Raw genomic sequence first — 13,930 nt, 5'->3', positions numbered from 1 at the left:
TTACAGTGTGTCGGATCGATACGACTTGTCGGCGATGACTAAATAATCGGTAAATGTGTTATCGATCCCATAAACATGCAGCAGTATCGATTATGCCTTCGGACTTAACTTATAATGTGCACAATATATGGGATATGTTCGACACGAGCACTGTCGTCCGGAATAAGTGATAGTCTGTAAAGCGCATAAAAACACATTTCATGCGGATAAACTTGTAGTCTGAACGACGCATTAACTTTAATGACATTTGTCATGTGTGAAAACAATGTTTGCAATTATCTAGAAAAAGGCCAAAATTATAATTCATCAAATATGGCAGCAATATTCATAATAAACAAAAACATTACTGTCAGGATCTAACTTGAAGCACTTACATATATGGAGGTATATTTTTCTGGTCGTCTTAAAAGATTGGGTTCTAACTCCATATAAGTAGAAAAATGTGAAAATGTTTTCTTTGGTCAATGAGCTCTTTGTTCTATGCAGTCGTTACGTTATTTGTCTCATAAATTTGTAAAAATATTAAAAAAATCTTCCCAAAGTCCAAGTTAGGATTATAGGACATTAAACTGTATAGAATATTGTAGAGTTTCTAAACTAATGTATTTCGTCGTCTTTATTTAGCCTTAATTGAATGGTTGTGAATTTTGTTTAATTAATAGGGATCTAAACGATATTGAACATAAACAACATAGACCTTGTTTGAAAATAGCACTTTGGTCATTTGAAGCACTTATATGGAGGTATATTTTTTTGGGTTCTAATTCCATATAAGTAGAAAAATGTGAAATTTTTTTCTTTGGTCAATGAGTTCTTTGTTCTATGCAGGCGTTACGTTATTTGTCTTATAAATTTGTATAAATATTACAATAAATGTCTTCCCAAAGTCCACTTTAGGATATGGCGGAAGCGGAATGCTGTGGGAAATAAACTATATAGAATATTGAAGAAGAGTTCTAGACTAATGTATTTCGTTGTCTTTAGGATGAACTAGTACCTCGTTTGCCAGTCGATCAGGAAGAAATCGACTTCAATGACTGGCACATTGCATATTTCAAATCACATATTTTGAAAAGTATATGTTCCAAAGGACAAGATGAACATTGCAAGGAAGGAGATGACTATTGTGAACTCTGCACATATAGAGCTGCCTTGGAACTTCCTCACCTTCCTGATATGGTTTTTCACAAAAACAAGCTCACTTTGACGCACAGAGATGGTGCAACGCTAGAATTTTTGCCAATGGAAGCGCTGAGACTCGTTGAGAATGGCAAACAGCCATTGCAAGTTGCATGTGCACAAGAATGGAAAGAAAGTCGGTAAGGAATTTTCGAGTTATAACTTTGAAACCGGAATAATAAAATTTCTATTTAGTCCAGAAAGTTTGATGGAAGAAAAATTCAAGCCTTTTGATTGGACCTTTACAACGGACTATCAGGGAACATTAAACAATAAATTTCGTATAGAGAAGACTGATCGCCAATTAAATAAGTTCAAATTAATGCAACGTGAAAAAATTCTCTTCTATCACGATTTGACTCTTTTCGAAGACGAATTGCATGATAATGGAATATCATCATCCACAGTAAAAATTGTGCGTGAGACGTACGTTCGCAGCAAAATAAAGAGTTTTTCATACAAATTTTTATTTTAGAGAGTTATGCCCTCCGGATTTTTTGTATTATTAAGGCACTTTCTACGTGTGGACAATGTTCTTCTGAAAATACATGATACTCGTTATCACTTTGAAGTTGGAAATGATTACATTTTTAAGGAGTATACAAAACGAGCGGCAACCTACGAAGAGCTGAAAAAGGTAAGCAAAAAAGTATTGAATAGAATTGATTGATGAATAAGTATCAAATTATTCAACATTTACATCTTCAACTACAAATGAGTTATGCAATTGAATGGTGCACTAAAAATGTATACAAACGCATATGACGTTGCTATAAAAATATTTTGCTCGCCACAAAAAAGAATAAAATAAATTATGACACTCCTTTAATACTCCGCTCAATGTTGGTGATATTTTTGAGTCTTTCAAAGCTTCTCTAAGTAGTTTCACGAATAATGTGGCTCTACACTCGCATATTTCGTAGGACAGTTGCTAACGGGAGACCTAGAGACCTAGTCTAACAAGATTGTATAGCAAAAATGGACGGACTTAAACCTTATGCAGCACATATCTTAACACGATTTGGCAGACTTCAGGCCAATCTGACAGGAGATCGTCTTATATAAGGAGCTTTTACAAAAATAGTAGTTTCCAAATTTTATGTTTTTGGTGTTTTTCGATCTTTATGTTTGAATAAAAGTTCTTTTTGTTTTTTTTTTGATATCTCAAGCTCGAAAAAACCAAAAAAATGGTTTTGCAAATTTCAGGCAAATCTGATAAAATGTTTGTACCTCCAAATGGAGGATATGCTAACTTTGTCATTCTGTGTGTAGCGCAACGATATATTTGCTCATATCCAGGGCCGTTAGTATAATGGGGCCCCTATGACTTTGCCGGAACACTACGACACTCTGACAAGTCGAACTTTTTCTAAGGTAACGACATCAAAAGGAGGTAATCCCTCACGAAAGAGATTCAAGGAACGCAGAAATGCTTTGTTTATCCTAAAGAAGTTAGGATCAGTCGACCCAAGCACGCTGTCGGCTAAACAAAGCGATTCCTTAAAATGGGCTCAAGGAATTCTTGAGACTGGAAAAAGGGAACGATCGCCGGATGAGCTGCCATCCTCCAAAAGGGATCAAAGATCGTTTGCCTCAGTTGCTAAAGATAGCCTTGTGATGGCTATCATTAATAAAGGAGCATTGGACGGTATGGTTCCAAAGCAAAAATGGGGGGAAATTGAGAATGCTCTGTCTGTCGTCTACTCACAGGTGCTGGAAAAGTTTCCCGGCCCAGATCCTCGACACCAAGAGGCTGGTTGGTATCAAGGACGATTTAAGCTAGTCGCATTTGAGGACCAGAGGTCTATAGAATGTTTTAAAGCTGCTCTGATACTAATTGGTGAAGTTTGGGAAGGAGCTGCTCTAGAGTTAGTCGAGAAGAAAGACATACCGGCTAGACCTAGAGCACATGCCTGGATACCTGCAAACCCTTCTGACCCTGAATCTATTTTAAATAGACTGAAACGATGCAATCCAGATCTTCCAACAGCTGATTGGAAGGTTGGCCGTTTGGATGAAGTGGATGGACCAAGACGGCATGCAGTGTTTATATTGAACACTCAGTCTTTGCCACATCTGGCAAAGTCCCAGGGCCGTGTATGTTATGGCTTTCATTATATCCAAATGAAGGTGTATAAAAACGATCAGCTAAAGGATTCAGAAATGGACAAGCCTCTGTCTGAATCAGAAGTAAGCGGATCCTCTTGCGAAGTCGAGGGAGATACCAAAGTTGAAGACATGGATAGATACCGTATGCGTGAGGAGGCTTCTATTGCCTCAGAACTCACCAAAGTCGAACCTATGGTTATTGCGAGAGTCACCGATATCTCTGAAGAGGACATTCTTGATGACTCGATTGAAGCGGCTGATGTGACGGTTGTTGAAAATCTCGATGGTCCTACGGATCCTCCAGATAAATCTTCATCATTGTAAGGCTGCATGTGCTGCCTTAAAAGTTCTCCTGATGAAAGGGGACATAGACATAGTTCTTATTCAAGAACCATATGTTTATAGAAACAAAATATGTGAATTAAGTACTCCGGGGTTCAAACTATTGCAGTATACTGGTAATGATGTAATTCGAGCCTGTATAATAGCTAAAAACGAGCTTAACTTGTTTCTGCTTCCTTCAATGTGCAATGCAGACACTGTCGTTGCCAATTTAGAAATAGCCAAATGCAAATATTGGGTATCTTCGGTCTATATGGGACATGACAGGGAGATGCCTCCATGTTCCGTTAAGACCTTAGTTGAGGAGTCACTGAAAACAAAGACGAAACTCATAATGGGATGCGATGCGAATGCGCATCATAGTATATGGGGAAGTAGTGATACTAATGCAAGGGGAGAGTCGCTAATAGAGTTTATTTTGCGTACTAATCTGGTAGTTTGCAACAAGGGAGATGCCCCAACCTTTGTCACTAAAAACAGGCAAGAGGTTTTGGACATCACCTTGGCCTCGCAAGAACTGAATGAAATGATATCTGAGTGGCATGTTTTAAGTGAACACAGCTTCTCAGATCATCGCTACATCAGTTTCAAATTTGATGTTCATATCACCAAGACCATATTTTCGCCAAATGTTAGGAAAGCTGACTGGAATAGGTATAGGGAATCGTTCAATATGATGATACCGGAAATAACAGAGACAAATATGAGAAATGTGCAAGATATCGAACACGCAGTGGGAGCGGATTACTAAGGCCTTCAACATCTCACTGAAAGCTGCATGCCCTAGCGGAAAGCCAAGGGGGAAACATCGACCACCATGGTGGTCTACGGAATTAAGTAATATGAGGAAATCCTGCAGGAAGCTCTTTAACAAGGCAAAGTCCACCAGAGCCCCTGAGGACTGGGACGCTTACAAGAGGAATCTGAGAGGATACAAGCGAGAACTGAGAAAGGCTCAGCATAACTCTTGGAATGACTACTGCAGCAGTATTGAGAATACGTCCGAGGCTTCCAGACTACGGAAGGTTCTAGCATCCACCAACTCCGCTCTAGGTTTCATTAAAACATCGGAGGGAAATTGGACAACGTCCAGTGAGGAGACGCTGGAGGTACTATTGGACACACATTTTCCTGGAAATCAGACGGTTGAACCATGTACTGGCGGTGCCACAGTTGCTCAGCGGTCGTTTCCTGTCGAGGAAATTGTATCGGAAACTAGAATAAGATGGGCGCTAAATAGCTTTGGACCATTCAAATCCCCCGGACCTGATGGAATTACTCCGGCGGAGTTACAAGCTGTAACTGACAAAATTATCCCCTGGTTGTCAGTGATATATAAAGGATGTATCAACTTATCATATATCCCAGGAAAGTGGAGGGAAACAAAAGTCGTTTTCATACCTAAAGCGGGAAAAGCCTCTCACTCGAGGGCGAAGGATTTCCGACCAATCAGCTTATCCTCATTCCTACTTAAGACTCTGGAGAGGATGATAGATATTTATCTTAGAACTAGCATCGATTCAAGGTTGTTCTCGAAAGGACAGCATGCATACTCGAAGGGCAGGTCTACTGAGACCGCACTACATGAACTAGTCAGCTTTATTGAAAGCTCACTATCTGTCAAAGAATACACAATCGTGGCGTTTCTAGACATCGAAGGGGCGTTCAATAATGTCCATCCGAGCTCGATATTAAATGGACTGACAACTCTGAATGTTGATCCATGTATACTCAGGCTGTTAGACGAACTGCTAATGAAGAGACGTATTTCAGCCACACTAGGACAAGCAAACATACAAAGGTATGTGAACAGAGGCACTCCCCAAGGAGGAGTTCTATCACCTCTTCTTTGGAATGTTGCTATAAATAGCCTTCTGGTTACTCTAGAAAAAGAAAGGATAAAAGTGGTGGCATACGCAGATGATGTGGCTCTGGCAGTCAGGGGAAAATTCCCATCCACGATCAGAGATATTATTCAGAGGGCCCTCCGGATGACTGAGAAATGGGCGAAAGACAATGGTCTTGGGGTAAATCCTGCAAAGACAGAATTAGTCATGTACTGCAACAATCGCAAAACTCCCACGGTTAGGCCTATTTCCTTAGGGGGTATTGAAATTCCCTTTGGTGAATGTGCAAAATACCTTGGCGTTATTTTGGACAGGAAGCTGAACTTTAAGCTTAATATTGAAGAAAGGGCGAGAAAGGCAACTGTAGCTTTGTACTCGTGCAAAAAGGCAATAGGAAAAAAGTGGGGACTGAAACCAAAAATTGTGCATTGGCTATACACGGCAGTGGTTAGACCTATAATGCTATATGGTGTTGTAGTCTGGTGGCCGGCACTCCAGAAACCGACTTGTTTAGATAAAGTTCAGCGTATGGCGTGTTTGTGTATTTCAGGCGCATTCAGCAAGACAGGAACAAATTCCCTTAATGTCGTGCTGCATCTATTGCCTTTAGACATTTTGGCCAAACAGTCAGCTGCAACAACGGCTGTGCGGTTGCGCGAACTATCGCTGTGGTCGGAAAAAGGTTACGGTCACAGTTCTGTCCTCAAAATAATGCCAGATGTGCCTAACGTAGTGGATTACACTTTGGCGAGTCCACTTTTCGACAAAAAGTTTGAGACTCTAATCCCCAACAGTGAGGCGTGGTGCACACAGACCCCGGGGAATAAAGAATATATAGATTTCTACACTGATGGCTCCAAATTGGATGGACAAGTGGGGTTCGGAGTATATTCTAATGATGTGGAACTTCGAATGGCGAAAAGATTACCTAATCACTGTAGTGTTTTTCAGGCTGAAATATTAGCAATAAGAGAGGTGGCGAATTGGCTGAGAAGTAATGTTCCAAAAAATGTGGGCATTAATATATACTCAGACAGTCAACCTGCAATAAAATCCTTGGACTCTGTGTTCCTCAACTCGAAAACGGCCATCGACTGCCGCAAATCTCTCAATGAGATGGCTGAGCAGTACAATATTCACCTAATATGGGTGCCTGGCCATAGGAACATACCGGGGAACTGCGAAGCGGATGAGTTGGCAAGGCTAGGGACTACCTTACATATTCCAGGGGAACTAGAATTTGTTGGTATGCCCCTAGCTACCTGTAAGCTCATGCTGCGTGAGAAGGCTGTTATGATGGCAAATGTTCGATGGGAGAATTGCAAGGGTTGTAACGACACCAAGCAAATATGGCCCCATTTCAACTTAAACCGCACACTAGATATGCTAATGTTCTCGAGACGTCAGATATCACTCCTGATATCTGCTATAACGGGTCGCTGCCTGATAGGCGATTTTGCAAAAACTATTGGCGCGAAGTATAATGACTATTGTATGAGCTGTCATGATGCGGAGGAAAAAGAATCAATTAAACACCTCTTATGTGAGTGTCCTGCATTTTGTGTAAAGCGCAAGCAACTTTTAGGAGCATATAGCTTCAGATTACTGGCGGATCTGGAAAACGTTAACTTAAGCAGTCTGCTACTGTTTTTGGAACAATCTGGTTGGTTCAACAAAGAAAAATAATCAAGAAGGTTCAGCGGTTAAAACTAGAAGTGCCCATATGTAATAGGTACTTTTAGTTAATGTGGTATCACAATGGACTGAATAGTCTAAGTGAGCCTGAATCTTAATCGGGCTGCCACCTTAACCTAACCTAACCTAACCTATAATAAACAAAAAAAAATATAGATAAACAAGGTTTTTTATACTCGCATAAGCGAATACATAAATGTAATATTTGCCACAAACGTAATTCCCTTAGCATTCACAGGTTAGTGACTAAAAATCTATTTAAGAATTCAATTATATTAGAATTCAAGAAATTTCAGTTTATTAATTCTTTTCATACCCTAAACCACCCTTACTGTATTAGTATTCATAAGGATTTGTGGGGTAACATTGATATAAGTCTGGGAGATAAACCGCAGTTGCATATTTAAGAAAATTAAGGGTGTTTTGTCTCAATCTGACTAGCTCATAGTCAGTGTTGCCAGGGAAAATGTTCGGTTTACCCTACAGGGACAAAAAAAGTTCCCTACTTTCCCATACATTCCCAAACAATTTTCCCTACAATATCTTTCGATGAATTTAAACAAATTTTACAAAACAAAAATAGTTTTAAATACTTTATTATCTTAAAACATGAATATGCAACGTACATAACTTAGAATATAAATTTGTATTACCACCTCGGTTGCCACAGTTGGTAGAATTCGACCAAAAATAGAATTTTTTATTTTAAATCTCTATAGAAATAAAATTTTAGAAAAAGTTTGTATAAACAAATTTTTGTGAGAAATTTTTCTATAAAAATAAAATTTTGATAATAAATTTTATAAAAATTAAATTTTGAGAAAAAAATTCCATAGAAATATTTTTTTATATTTTTTATAGAAATACTATTTTGAAAAAAATTTCTATAGAAATACAATTTTGACAATATTTTCTATAGAAATAAAATGTTGACAAAATTTTCTACAGGAACAAAGTTTTGACAAAAATTTGTTTGGTAATTTGTGGTAATCTTCAAATTTTGTTAGATTATTTTTAGCTTTAGTGGTAACTGTTGTTACCATACATAGTTAAAGATCAAGCCATGCCGGCTTATGGAGCCACCAAAATGTAAAAATTATTACAAATTGTGTTGAGTGAAAATGTCCCTACATTGTGGCCCTACGTCCCTACAAGACGCTAAATATTAAAAAAAACCCAACATATAGGGAATTTCCCCTACTTCTAGCAACACTGGCTGTAGTTGACATTGCACCTACGGAGTTAGTTTGCCACTAATATTGAGCCCATTATTAAAAAAGAGAAAATCGTTCAATTAGTGTGGGTAATAAATCCAAATTTGTAAAAATCAAGCAATATTCTTATGTAAGAGCTACAAGTCTACAAGAAATTTGAGTAACATTTTTTAATAAATAGGAGTATTATGGGCAAATTTGGGAAAATCGAGCGATGCATATATATGGAAGCTATATCTAAATCTGAACCAATTTGCATAATATTTTGCTTAATACCACAAAAGGTTACCTTGTGCAAGATATGAGTAAGATCAATTAAGAAATGAGGCCTGTATGGTCAAACATAATGTTATTAGGGACGAATTTTTCAAAATCGGGCGATACATATATGGGAGCTATATCTACATCTGAACCGATTTCGATGAAATTTTGCACATATAGTTAGTACTATAGAGGACTGGATCTAGCCAACTTTGAGTAAGATCGGTTAATAAATAAGGGTTCTATGGCCAAATTTGGGATACTCGGGCTATACATATATATGGGAGCTATATCTAAATCTGAACCGATTTCGATGATTTTTTGCACATATAGTTAGTTATATAGAAGAGTACATTTAGCCAACTTTGAGTAAGATCGGTTGATAAATAAGGGTTTTGTGGCCAAATTTGGGAAAATCGGGCGATCATATATATAGCTATATCTAAATCTGAACCGATTTGGATGAAATTTTGCAGACGTGAAGGGAGATGAAAAATATTACCTTTTGCCAAATTTGGTGGCGACCCGTTTGAAAAATAGCGCAGCGTGACCCCATTTGTTGAAATCGGGCGATACATATATATGGGAGCTATATCTAAATTTGATCCGATTTCTTCCAATTTCAATAGCGTTCGTCCTTGTGCCCAAAAAAACTCCCTGTACCAAATTTCATCAAAATCGGTTAATAATTGCGACCGGAATCCTGTGAACAACAAATACATGGACAGATGGACAGATGGACGGACGGACGGACACCGAGCGCTAGATCGACTCAGGAGGTGATTCTGAGTCGATCGGTATATATTTTATGGGGTCTAAAATCAATATTTCTGGTAGGCACATTTTTTGGCAGATCAAACTTATTATACCCTGACCACTACGTGGTTTAGGGTATAAATACTAAAAATTGGGAGCAAAGGTAGAATTAAAAATAAAAAAAAAAAATAACCGATCGATGGTTGATGGTACATTAAACCGGCAACTGTGACGATAAAACAAAATCGATTAGAATACAGAGCAGAGCAACTTTAAACGACTTAATTCTTTTACAACTTTTTACAACTCAATGATTTTTTCTCATGAACATCAGAGGTTGGCGTTAGAGAGACTGGCATCAGGGATTCCGCCTAATTTATGTCGCTGAAGAGGAACCCTTCTAGATTTGAGACAGTCAAAATCGTTAATCACTTCTTCAAATTCTATGCTTCCCTAATCTGAATCTCTATTGAAGCATTCACCTTCTCACTTCATTTTTGATTCTTTTTAGTTTGGAGAAGGAACGTTCCCCACTGCAGTTAGTAACCATCATGCTTAAAAATTTCTCATTGCGATTTCTATATTTAGAAATGTGTATTCAATGGTGCTTTCTTTCAAAAGTTGATATATTTTTAACATAGAATTAGTTCCCTCATTTTCACTGTGCACAATTTTCAAGTATTCTGTTAAATGCAAACATTCCATTTCTAATTCTTTGTCATTAACATGCCAGCAATCTGGCAGGAACTAGGGGTCCCTTATTTATCGCGGGACCCTGGGCACGTGCCAGAATGCCCAATGGGAAAGAGGGGTCTGCTCATACCGCATAAATTTAAACTTTTTACAAGTAGTTGTAAGGAAGTAACGGAAGTAAGGATAACATTTTTTTAGTAATTTATAAATTTTTTTTAAAAATTAGAGTTTTCGCCTGTTCAAAATATTTGCAACTAATATTAAGTGTCACATATATTTACAAATAATTAAAGTTTTTGTAACATTTAACGATAAATGTTAATAGTTAGTACTATAGCCATGCCGTTTGATTACTTCTGCACAACTTTTTGCCATTGGTTAGGATTAAATGGTCAATGATATCCTATGGTTCAGGTTCATATAGATTTCGTTTTGCACAAATTTCGTACCAATTTTTCGTTTTACAGCTTTTTGCCATTGGTTAGGATTAAACGGTCAATGATATCCTATGGTTTAGGTTCAAATAGATTTCGTTTTGCACAAATTTCGTACCAATTTTTCGTTTTACAGCTTTCCTACTCTTGTTTTATGACTTTTTCTTTAGGCGACTGAATAGGTTAGTCAAGCACCCGCAATTACAATTTGGAAATACCACTAATAACGATTATTTTTAAGTGGACGCGAAACATTAAAGTTATTATTATGGGAGATATACCTAGATTAAATTCATGGTAGGGCTAGTTGCAATTGATTTGAACATCAATATACCTACCGGCCATAACAACATTTTTCACGGTCCTAACGAAAACAAATATCTATTTTGAAATGCCAAACAAACATTATAATAACGCTAAATCCACGTAAGTTCCAATAGCTTTACCCGCTTTCCATGCAAATTACCTAAAACAAATCCAAATGTTCCTAGATGTTTCATCGCCAGCATTGAAATTCCACCAGGGTCTAGTACCTTGAATTTTTTGGTGTGTCCCCGGCTTGGATACCACAATTTCGACGAATGACTCTCCTTTTCTAACTACTCTGGGTATACTGTATAAAATGTCGTTTAAATTATCTAACCGCAATCCCTTTATGCCTTTTAGAACTTCCTCGGGCTTTCTGAAACCATCCCAATTGGCTTTCTTTTGATTAATAAACGTCTGGCTTTCGGATGTCATGAAGTCAGAAGGTCGGTTAACAGAGAAAATTATAGCCAGGTGAACTGGGCCCAGTAAAATGACGATTTGTCAGTTACGTCATTTATCAGGCCAGGCAATGGCGAAAAGGGAGATCTGGGGAACGGTTCACCGTGATGAATGTTTAGTCATAAATTTGCTCTGCAGACTCGATTCACCTCGTAAGAAAATGCCGAAGTTGGTGAAAAGAATTTAAGTCTCCTAGAACCAAACGGTTATGTCCGCACAAAAAGCATTAGTTTCTTGGAACTCCGCGATTCATTAATTTCTACTATTTTGCCAATTTTTCATGTCATCCACTGCTCTTAACTTTGAAAAAAAAAAAATAATGTGCTATCTGGGACTGAAACAAACATATTCGATGTCGGAAGTTAGAGTTAACAAGTTAACAACATCTTATTAAAAATTATAAAGGTTTTATAAATAATAGTTGATACATTCGACAATTCCAAAGTTTAATACAGTCGAATGTACATAATCTTGACGAATAATAATGTAGCTTGACGGGACCAGAAAATTACTTCATTATATAGAAACTTCATTATACAGAAATTATATCAAAATACCAGAAAATGCACTGTTTATGAAATTTGTTCCTTATAGAGAGAGCCTCATTGTATAGAAGTTCACTTTAGATAAGTTTATTATATTTGGTACAACCAAGAAACAAAATAGTGTAATAACCATTCTTAGCTTAAACTATATCAAAACGGATCTTCCAGTTTTTACACGAGCGAGGAAAACTTGTATTATATCTAACCTTATATAATATAGTATGCATATGTAACTCTAATCAAAAAACGTTCGTTTTTTTTTTTTTAATTGTATAGAATTTATTTTTATGTTAATTGTAAACTATTTTTATGTAATGATGATGATTTTCTTGTAATGATGATGATTGTCCTATTAAATGACTTTATTTTGCAGGTACCGCCTCCTTACTTTACCATCCCAAATGAAATAGAGCAACACATGCCAATAATAGAAAAACTGGCATACAATCTACATTTCAAATAGTAGCAAGTCTACATCAAAGAATGCACGAATTGATTGACACAATTATTTTTGTACAATAAAAAGGAGTATATTCGGCAGTAAAATAAATTCAGCACTACCATTAAGTCTCAGGCGGAAGATACGAATGAACAAGGCAAATTCCGTTGTATTAAAGTTAGACTATTGAGGATAATTTAAAATTTTTTTAATACGATTTTTTGGCTATTCGATTGCTATTCTTTGAATGACAAATTTGGTTGTTGATTTGAAATGGAAAAAATATACTATCTTTCGGCTAAATATATTATTTATTAATAAAGTTTCGAATAGTATTTTTTAATTTTATGACTATTGACGTGATTAAGTTTAGTAATCGCAGAATATTATCAAATCGGATATCGTATTTCGTTTTTAATAAAAAATGAAAAATTACAATATGCTGGATGAAGATCAAATCACGAATTGCTCTCTTTATATCAGGAATACGATGCACTGCTCTATACCTAGATGTCAAGGCAAAATTAACCCGACGAATTTACATTCATTGTACTATCCTTTATAATTGGATCTGTGATAAGTTAAATGGTTCAAAAAATATCGATGCGAAAATGCCAAAATTTCAAAAAAATCGATAGACCCTTTCCGCCAGAAAAGTATAAACTATTTTTTTTCTCCATGGTCGTATAGATACTACTCTAACGTAAGTAATAAGACCAACTAGAAGAAAAACGACCCAAAAATGACAAAGTTATAAGCAATGGAGTGAACAAATCCGATGTCAGATCATGCAAATATGAGCCAATCACCCACACAAAAATGCCTCTCGGCCACAGAGATTTGCAATGCATTTTTGTAGGTGAGTGGCTCATATTTGCATCATCTATACGTTAGATCATCATCTATACGACCATGAAGAGAATCCCTACGTTTTTTTAATGGTTTATACCAGGGATCCGGAGCGGTCCATTTTTTTTCGCTACGCTCCCGCTCTGGAGAAAAATAAACCGCTCCGCTCCACGCTCCGCTCCGAGAAAAAAAAAATCGCTCCGCTCCTCTTCGAGAAAATTATAGTACAAACATTGTATTATTTGTTCAATTGAGTTTTATTTTATTTAGAAAAATCGGGCGGTACATATATCAGAGCTATAGCTAAATCTGAACCGATTTCGATTTCGACCGATTTTGCACATATAGTTAGTGCTATAGAAGATTACATTTAGCCAACTTTGAGTAAGATCGGTTGATAAATAAGGGTTTGATGACCTAATTTGGCAAAATCGGGCGATACATATATATGGGACCTATATCTAAATCTGAACCGATTTCGATGAAATTTTCAGACTTAAAGGGTGATACAGAAGATTATTTTGTGCTAAATTTGACGACGATCGGTTACTAAAAAAGTGCAACGTGACCCCATTTGTCGAAATCGGGCAATACATATATATGGGAGCTATATCTAAATTTGATCCGATTTCTTCCAAATTCAATAGCGTTCGTCCTTGTGCCCAAAAAAACTCCCTGTACCAAACTTCATCAAAATCGGTTAATAATTGCCATTGGAATCCTGTGAACAACAAATACATGGACAGACGGACGGACACCAAGCGCTAGATCGACTCAAGAGGTGATTCTGTATATATTT

The 13,930-nt window shown here is 37.0% G+C and overlaps 1 protein-coding gene across 2 annotated transcripts; it reads left to right on the top strand.

The window, feature by feature from the left end:
- The first annotated feature begins 230 nt into the window (after positions 1–230).
- LOC142229133 (TIP41-like protein) lies at positions 231–12,625 on the top strand. 2 transcript variants are annotated; one of them, XM_075299670.1, is made up of 5 exons: positions 231–384; positions 985–1,319; positions 1,375–1,594; positions 1,655–1,816; positions 12,217–12,625. In XM_075299670.1, exons 1-5 carry the CDS (start codon positions 379–381, stop codon positions 12,304–12,306), a joined length of 813 nt encoding a protein of 270 aa, XP_075155785.1. In that variant the 5' UTR covers positions 231–378; the 3' UTR covers positions 12,307–12,625. The 2 variants fall into 2 exon arrangements, with proteins under 2 accessions (XP_075155785.1, XP_075155786.1); XM_075299671.1 differs by lacking the exon at positions 231–384 and adding an exon at positions 722–743.
- The last annotated feature ends 1,305 nt before the right edge of the window (positions 12,626–13,930 follow it).

This window comes from Haematobia irritans, chromosome 3 (genome assembly GCF_050003625.1).
Source record: "Haematobia irritans isolate KBUSLIRL chromosome 3, ASM5000362v1, whole genome shotgun sequence".
Taxonomy (NCBI): Eukaryota; Metazoa; Arthropoda; class Insecta; order Diptera; family Muscidae; genus Haematobia; species Haematobia irritans.
The sequence above is the reverse complement of the archived record's forward strand: the minus strand, read 5'-3'. Positions and strand labels throughout refer to the sequence as shown.